At 38.5% G+C, this 9,365-nt stretch overlaps 1 protein-coding gene across 1 annotated transcript; it reads right to left on the bottom strand.

Moving 5' to 3' along the window:
- Positions 1–3,863: 3,863 nt before the first annotated feature.
- On the bottom strand, positions 3,864–7,447 carry pim2 (Pim-2 proto-oncogene, serine/threonine kinase). The gene is made up of 7 exons (XM_079897452.1): positions 7,198–7,447; positions 6,865–6,965; positions 6,722–6,772; positions 5,994–6,214; positions 5,744–5,913; positions 5,481–5,657; positions 3,864–5,248 (listed from the first exon to the last, which is right to left on the bottom strand). The coding sequence occupies exons 1-7, from the start codon at positions 7,259–7,261 to the stop codon at positions 5,100–5,102; spliced, it is 933 nt and encodes a 310-aa protein (XP_079753578.1). The 5' UTR covers positions 7,262–7,447; the 3' UTR covers positions 3,864–5,099.
- Between the last annotated feature and the right edge of the window lie 1,918 nt (positions 7,448–9,365).

Below are 9,365 nucleotides of genomic sequence, written 5' to 3'. Positions count from 1 at the left end.
ATAATGGGCCGTGGCTGGATCTTCCATCAGGACAACGATCCAAAACAAACATCAAAATCAACACAAAAATTTGTTGCGGAACACAAAATGTAGCTTCTGCCATGACCGTCCCAGTCCCCTGACCTGATGAGTGGGCTGAACTGAAGAGAAGAAGCACAAACATGGATCTGGGAATCTGAAGGATCTGGAGAGATTCTGTATGGAGGAATGCATGGTCTCTGATCTCTTGTCAGGTGTTCTCCAAACTCATCAGGCATTATAGGAGAAGACTCAGAGCTGGTATCTTGTCAAAAGGAGATTGCAAAAAGTATTTAATAAAAGGGTGCCAATAATTGTGGCCAATGTGTTTTGGAGAAAAACATTTATTTCATAATGTGATTTTCCCCCCAGATTCAATTCTTTTACTTCAATGAAAGGTTAGAATTTTGCAAATTTTTTGAATGAAAGATCAAAAGGATAAACGATGCAGATTTATTTTTTACAGCCAGTTTTGATCATATTTACCAGGGGTGCCATTAATTGTGGAGGGCACTGTATATAGCGAGGCGGTTGTTATAGCGAATAACAACCCCGACAGGCTGAACTGGACACCGACGCGAAGCGGAGGGGTCTTGAATCAGCCTGAAGGGGTTGTTATTCGCTATAACAGCCGCCTCGCTATACATTATCCCGCTTATCACATGGCTACCTAAAAAATAAATAAATAATTTGACACAAAATATTGATTTAAAAAGGAGTTTATTGATTTAAAAACGATTGTATTGCTTCCGCTAAAGAAAATAGTCCGTTCCGCGTCCATAGCAACGCTCTGTTTTTCATGGCAACGGTGTATCAAGAAATAACAGACCGCATTCTACATTGGAATTCAACCAAGCCATGTAATAATATTTTTTAATTGATTTGCCCTCGTAATCTTTAATGAAAATAACTTCTCCCTCTTGCTGACAACTCTTCTCTGATGATGTGTTTTTCAGCGTGAGGGCGGCACAACCAGTCACTCACATGAGATCCACCAATAGCAAACCACAACCATCCAATCAATCGAGTGGTGCAGGTATGACATCACTTTGTAGGCCAAAACGCGGAAGCGAGTTAGCATTTTAGCACTTCTGGTGCCACAGTCCTGAAGAAAATGTTTTTTTTATTATTGGGATTTTGGTTAAATGGCTGAAATAAGGTCTGTGGCATAGACAGTAAAAGAAATGGACACAGCGACCCCATTGGATTCAACGGAGAAAAGTGAAGTCAATTAGAAGCACTCACTTCCTGATGGCTGAGCGTACTGCGCAGACTCAAACTGAGCTTGACGACGTAGATGTGACGTGAGCAACCCGTCTGTCTTCTAGTAGCTGTGCCAAATCTGAATCATTCCCTTCCGAAACTTGCAGAGACGGAGAGTGTGAGTAGGAGGTGTCCATGAGCTAGGAGCAGGAGCAACTTTTGCTAAGTATTCTGATTAATTATTTTGTCATTTTGCCTCCGCGTCCCCCCGATTGCCCGCGAGCTTCTCCTCCTGTCCATACGGTAATCTCTCTACTGTGCGACAGAGAGTCATGTGGTTATGACGCAATCGTTAGCCTATTTTTACAAAAACTGCTTCTACGGGGCCATAACGTAAGATACAAGGTAATGGAGCCTTTAATACATTTTCGTGTTTCTTTAGAAATAAATAATGGACAAATGGAGTCTTTAAACGCCTCAGATGTAAAGTTATTCGCTGTCAAAGTGACACCAAAATGAATGGGAGTCAATGGAATGCTAACAGCAGGTGATGGTCTGCTAATCAATGGCGGCGCCCGGGGAAGCTTCAGTTTTTTCTGAAAGATTACCCCCTTGGTCTGTGGTGAACACAACCTCAAGACACTTTTCACGTTTTATTCTACGACATAAAATACATCAATATATACCCCACTCTGGTTTTTTTAGCTGTTACGTGTCTTGAAAAAGGCGGTTGCTAACAAGTGGCTAAACTGGACTACAGTACAGAGGCTGTCGAGGAGGTTAAACGTCATCACGCCGAACAGGTAAACTCAGTGCTTTAAAGCATCGTTATGCTTATTATTGTGCTCTTATAAACTATTCTAACTCAAACGGTCTGGGAAAATGTTTTTCGATAAAAACTGAAAATGTTGTCGGAAGCTTAGTGATGGTGACGTTAAATTAGTGGGACCGTGGTGTAGTTCGTTTATAACCTACCTTTAGCTTTTTACTTCTGGCGACTGCATTTAGGCTTCAGAATTCATTAAAGTTGTGTTCATCTGTGATAATTATATTGATGGACAAAACGTGCAAGTATCATAAACTTTTGTTGATCACAAATCTTGTTCTTAGCGATAATCCAAAAGCCTATGGGAAAATCTTATTGGGTTTTCTTGAGGAAACCAGTGTCATGCTTACTGCCACTGGCCTACAAAGTGACTTCATACATTTTTATCTCATTCGAGAAGCACTGGCTGCCTCCGAAAACACATGCTCTCTCGAGTAGGTACTTATTTTGAATAAGAAATCATTTTACGACCACTAAAAATTATGTTATATAGTATATGTAGTATGAATGTAATCTGTACTACATTCAACATGTTGTCATTATCATGTGACCTACCAGCATCAGTTGTATTACTTAACCTCCATTCACATCCCCTCCTGTGGCCTCATGGGATAGTAAAATGTCGATCATAAGCATAAGCACACTTCAGAATTTAACCGGAAGTAGTAAGTCATCCGGGTACTTTTTGCCTAACGTACAGTAGCCTATGATTGTCACATACTGTTTGTGCCTACTAGTAGGAAAGTATGTGAGCCAGTTTCTTTAACTCGTACGTCACAAAAGGAAAGAGAAAACTGTCGCAACTTGCGTTTCACGTCGACAATCCTCTTTACCATGGTACGTTTTTGTACTTTTATTGATTGAATGCAAAAAGCACCATGGCATTCTTGAAACGATCTTAGAATACCATGTAAAAACTACACTTAAAAAAAAAACATATTCATTCATGATAAATGATAAATAATAAATGCATTTGATCTGACAGCCAAAGCATCGAGTCCTGTGTTTGAATCAGAAAGATAGTAGATGAAATTAAGTTGTTTTTTACCTTCATTATGTCTGTGGGCAGATGTTTTGCCTTCAGAGCTTTTGTTTGGACTTTCATTGCCTGCTTCTGCCATCATCGTCATCGAACATGAACTTAATTCTGCCCACAAACTCACACGATCTTTAATGATATAATTCCCACGCCGCTGCTCAATTAAACCAAATACTTTAGACTTTGGTGAAACAACAGCACAGATGAGGTCGTTATGGCTGACGTCTCACAAAATCACTTCCCGTAACTGTCCGTGGGATTTTTTATTTATTTATTTTTACACTTTTTCCCTTGAGCATTTATTTTCCCTTTTCCATTATCCAAATCTGATACTTTCATAGCCATCCACAATGGCTTAATTTCTATTTAGCTGAACTATCCTACTAATACATTATGTAAACTGGAGGGGGAAAAGTACCGTAAAGAAGCCAGATTTGTATTGCACCACAGGGACCAGTAGGGGGCAGCAGCACCTAATAGATTCCGCATAGTCTAAGTCAAGACATCACACTTAAATGTAGTTTTTCCTATAGATAATTTAAATATACATTTTCCTAAATAAAGATCCAATGAGAGTCAAAAGATAAGTTTAACTCATTAAACACTAGTGACCTGAATGGTTTGACTGGAGATACCTGTTCAAATATCTCCTCAATTTGAAGTATGAACAGAAAACAATGATCACTATTTAGATCTAACCACTAAATTGGCAGCAGTTCCTCTTTTAATTAATTTGCTTGAGCAAAACAATATAAAAGACAAGACAGATGTTTCTTTAAATATAGATATTTCACCTCTATATTTTTTATTTATAGAATCTCATAAATTAAACATCACGTGACAGAAGCCACAGAACACAAGTATTTCAATACACAAGTATTTACAGCAAAGTTGTTGTGCCAACCCAAGCAAAAATGGCAAGGATTTTGTTTTTCATAAAATTGACTGTATCAAAAAATACCCCAGTGTTTACACAAATGCATTACACATTATGTTAGGAGAGGTCCAATTCACATACATTCAAAGTCTCAAATCAAAGGATTTGACTTGAACATAGCAATGCTGTTTTGGACCCAATCTTTGGTCACATCAAATGTATCCGTTTACCTCACATAAAGCACTAAGGCAGATCTCTTTGGTGTATTATAATGAAATCAAACAATTAGGAAAAACTCACTTGGCCCTTTTTAGTAAACATCACTAGTGGGTTAGTGGTTGAAGCCCTCATGACATTAGTCAAACCTTTGACCTTTGGGAACTTTCAACAAAATGACACATATCTGAGCACGTTCAGCACGAAGCGTCCTGACCACATTCTTTAAGTTACAGACCAGGTATTTCACAAACAATCCCGACAGAAACCAAAAGCCGCCCAGCTAATGGCTCTGAGGAATCCACCTAGTGAATTGGTTAATTTAGAGTAAACAGGATCCACAGGAATGTTCCTCTTCTCTTCTGTCGCACCTTCTTTGAGAGTGTGTGTTACGGCAGGCCTCCCATCAAAAGACTGGAAAGCAGATCCAGTCTTTTTGAAACCCCTTAGAACAGGGAGAGAATATCACTGTACAGCAAAAACCTGTAAAACCAGGTATCATCGCAGTCTAATAAGTGACTGCAAGTCCACCCACTGTCATTTAAGTCAGTTTGAACTTAAAACAACACGAACAAAACGAACACAGTTTGCTGCTTCTGAAACTTCATGAACCACAGAGCGCACAAATAAATTAGTACGTGGCTGAAAAAATAAATAATCAGCAATAAATAAGAAAAGTAACGTTTCCCGCTGTTGCATTGAGCTGCGATGGCTGTAGTCGTGGGGAAAAATTCACTCATAAAGTAAAACTGCATCAATCCAGAGCTTCGAGAAGCACAGAACCCAAGTCCATATGAAACAAAAACCAAAGTTGAAGGCAGCCAAACAAAAATAAATAAGGAAGTGTCCAGAAGCCAGCAACTAGAGTTCAGTAAGTCCAGTGTAAAACGAAACAGTGTGTGTGAAAAGTCCTTCAGGATTTAAAGGCTTGGCTTAATATTGCTTTCCGCTTGCAAATCTCCCATGTCCTCAGAGGTCTCCATCATCCAAGGGTGCATCAAAATCTGCTCCAAACTCGGCCGGTCCTCCGGCCTGTACGAGAGGCACCAGCGAATCAGAGACTGGCATTCTGAAATGAAATAGAATAAAGGTTGAATAAACCTGGCATAGCTTATTGGCACACTTTCCCATTGTATGGACAAAAATGAAATGGGAACTGAAAATGTTCAAATATCTCAAACCAGTCAAACAGGTTTGAATGACGGTGAGTAAATGATAGAATTTCCATTTTTGGGCGTACTACCCCTTTAAGAATGTAGATAGGGTTGATGACTCCCATTTCATTTTGCTTGAGGGCTCACCTTTGGAGATGCGTTTAGTGAAACTCGGAGTGGCTTGTACAATGTCGCCGTCCCGCTCAAAGGGAATGTCTCCACACACCATGTCGAACAGAAGTACGCCCAGTGACCACACAGTGAGCGGACGAGCGCTGTAACGCTGGTGGAGGATCCACTCTGGAGGGCTGTAGACTCTGGTACCTAAACAGACAGAGGAGTCATTCGTACCTGATCCACATTCATTTTATATTCATAAATACGCATTAACCACCCCAAAGCTGCCTTACCTTCAAAGTCAGTGTAAATGGAGTCCTTCAGTAGAGCGCCAGAACCAAAGTCGATGATTTTGATGTCTCCGGTGCGGGTGTCAATAAGGATGTTCTCATCTTTGATGTCCCGATGGACAATCCCCTTGGAGTGGCAGAACTGGAGGGCTTCAATGACCTGTTTGAGGAACCTGAGAAAGACAATTCTCATCAGTATTGGAGTTTACTGTTAGAACTCATTGTCAAAATGAGACTGTCTCCTTTTTCGCACCTCTGTGCAATGGGCTCCTCCAGGGCCCCACGTTCAGTGATGAAGTCGAACAGGTCCTGGCAGTGTTGGGGTTTTTCAAACACAATGAGATACCCCTGACCCGGCATCTCAAACCAGTCGAGCATCCGGATGACGCCGCGGTGACCGGGTACCGACCCCGACCCTCCACCCAGACACAGGAGGAGAGCGACCTCCATCGGGACCGCGTTTGCTTCCCCAGGCTGTGGGAGTTAAAAAGACAATGATCATTATTGAGTCTAAATTCTGAAAATGGTTTTATTACCCAGTTATATTTTCCCTGCTAAAATTCCCTACTGCAGGTGTAAACTCCCTAAATGTTATTTAAAAGGGGAACTACAATTTCATGTCACATTTGTGGGCCTATAAATGTACTTGTTGTTTTGAAACCATATCTATCTTGTTAATTAGGTCTATGAAACTTGTTCTGACACATTAGGGAAAAGCCCAGTTAGTTTCCCTTTTTAGGTTGTTCCGAATCGTCACGCCTACGTCACTTTCTGTATTTAGACGATTCTGTTCCGGTAAAAAATTTAATAATAATAATAATAAACAGTAGAGGGCGCTGTTAATCATATTTCTTTTACTTCGTTTTTTTGGTACGTAGGCTATTTAAGCAGGTCTTTTTGAAAAAATAATAATAATAATTACTTGTAAGGGAAATTACTTGTAAGGGAGAAAAAAATGCATTTATATGAAAGATTACTCACCAGTTTTGCCCACTGTTGAATTCTGTCACGGGATATTTGTTTAATAGCGACCTAAAAATCATAACATAAGTCATTTAGAATGTTACATATATGAGGGGGAAAATAATTTACATTTTTATATATTTTTTTTCTATCATTTTTACCTGTTGCCCGTCAGAAATGCGCTGTCCGGAGAACACAGACCCGAACCCGCCGCTTCCCAGAAGAGTTCCCATCTTATACTGCTTCTCAAAGTGCTCTTTAACTGAAAATAAACACAATAATGTTCAAGAAACAACATAACCAGGAATAATGAATGGCGTTTATTCTAAATTATGCATCTGGATTAAGATAACATTGAAATTGAAAAAGCGTTTTTTATTTATTTATTTAATTGTTGAGTACTTAGTTTAAAACAATGTGTTAGGACAAATTCAAACATTGCCATACAAGTAAAATCTTAATATTTTTGTTGTTCGGTATTATAATGAACTCACCATTTTTCGCTTTCACTTCTTCCAGCTGATCCAAACGCAGGTCAACAATACGTTTATCCAACATTTTCAGTTTTTATAAGAATACAAATAAAAAACCCAAATGATATCTTCAGCTATCACCGTCAGCCGCCTCAGCAGTGCATATCCATGTTAGTCTGTTATGATTGGTCACTGTCTGTTTTCAATTCAGTTCAAATTCCACCGTTTTCAGTGAGCGTATGTGACTCCTTCAAACGCTCGCGCAGACTGTGAATAAGCTCAGTTTGTTGATGTTTTAAGTTTACATGTGTAAACACGCCCACTCTCACGAACCCGCCTAATCGCGGCCAACACGCTCGAGTGTTTTGAAATGACAGCCAATCACAGCGCTGAAACTTTTAAATAAAGGAATATTAATGAGCGGTGGTTAAAATTCTAAGAATCGCCACCTCCCGTTTGCCTAACGTACCGGAGAAAGCGCGCGCGCGCGTGCGATGACAGGAATACATTTGAGGTTTTTTTAACGCGTACGTTTTTAAATCATCCATGCACTAATGCAACTGTTTCTAGTAGCATTTTTAAAGAAATCCATAATAAACATGACGATTATTCTAAATTGATATATATATATATTTATATTTTCTTTAAAAAGAAATTTCATTTTAAAAACAGTTTAATGCCAATTGAGTGTCTCACAAATAGGTACAAATAAACATGGAATAGATACTAGTAATTAATAAATGCTACTAGTACTAAACGAATAGTTTACCATATAAAAAAAAAAAACTGGTATACAATTCCTATGCATTCATTTTGGAAGTGAATAGATCTGAACACAAAATGAGAAAATAATTCAGTTTTTTATCAGTAACATTAGAATTGAATCCCCATTTGGACAGTAACTAGAATCAAAGTAATAAATAAGCACTTGTAATTAATGAATAGCAATAGCAATGAAAAACATAGTCACTATTGAATTACTTACTACTAGTAATAAACAAATCGTCAAAAATGTAAATACTATATAATGTAGTTGAAATTACAATCATTTACGAAAAACATTGCGCACATTGGCACATAAACAGGTATGATCTTCGACTGGTTTGAAGGCTATTATGACTCATTCTCCAGCATGCTCTGTGCATGTGGGGCAGTCCCACATCAGCTATTTACAAAACCGGAGGTTTCACCTCCATGATGATGACATGCAAAAAATACAGAACTTTTAATAGATAAATGATAGTGTTTGCCAATACTTTATGCAGACCTGACTTACCAGACTTTAATGTCCTTGCAATCCTTTTGAGACACTTGACTGGTAGATTTCAGCAATGCATTTAAGTTGCATGCATCAAAGACCCTTCCACATACACTACCAGTCAAATATTCACACACCTCATTCTTTAATAAAAATATTTTCCACATTTGAGAATGATAGTAGTCATCAAAAACCACAAATTCACATGAATCTAAGACCAAAAAATCGAAACATTTTAGTGATGTAGTGATGCAGGCTATCAGAACTGTGACACATGAACTCGGTGAACTCAACACATGAACATAAATTGTGCAATTTTGTGCTCTGTCATTCTCTCAACCAACATCATAAGGATGTTTTAAACAGAATGGAAATAGTTCACACTTATGATGGACACTTGTTGGCTTCTTCACCATATGCTCCAACTGGTGTAGGTTAGATCAAAAAGTTCAACCTTAAATGTTGAAATTAGTTTTGCAAGGTGCCTCAGGTAATTAAGTTAATGAGAAACAAATTCAGGCAAGTGTGTCCAAAAACGATCAAATGTTGTTAGTGATATGTCACAAAAAGGACGCCACCAAAGAAGTACATTTCTTCAGAAAGTTCTTTTTTTATTCCAAGAAAAAAAGAAAAAAAAAGAGCATTTTCATCCAAACAAGAAAATAAAACAAGATTATATTAATCAATTATTAAGAGGATAAAGTATGACTTTTTTTCAATAACTTTTTATTTCCCCATGTATTCAATAATGATATCAGTCATGTTTATTTTCACATGCACCTAAAGAAGTCCGATGATGATGATGATGGCGTGAATGGCGTAAGAAAGAAAAGGAGTGGTTAGGCGAGTATCACAACAATGGGCCATTACTGCTGGATGGCTGAGGCCAGTGATGGACTGATGGATGGATGAATGGATGGGTGAAGGAAAG

This window comes from Squalius cephalus, assembly GCF_949319135.1.
Source record: "Squalius cephalus genome assembly, chromosome: 16".
Classification (NCBI taxonomy): Eukaryota; Metazoa; Chordata; class Actinopteri; order Cypriniformes; family Leuciscidae; genus Squalius; species Squalius cephalus.
This window is presented reverse-complemented; position numbering and strand designations above follow the sequence as displayed.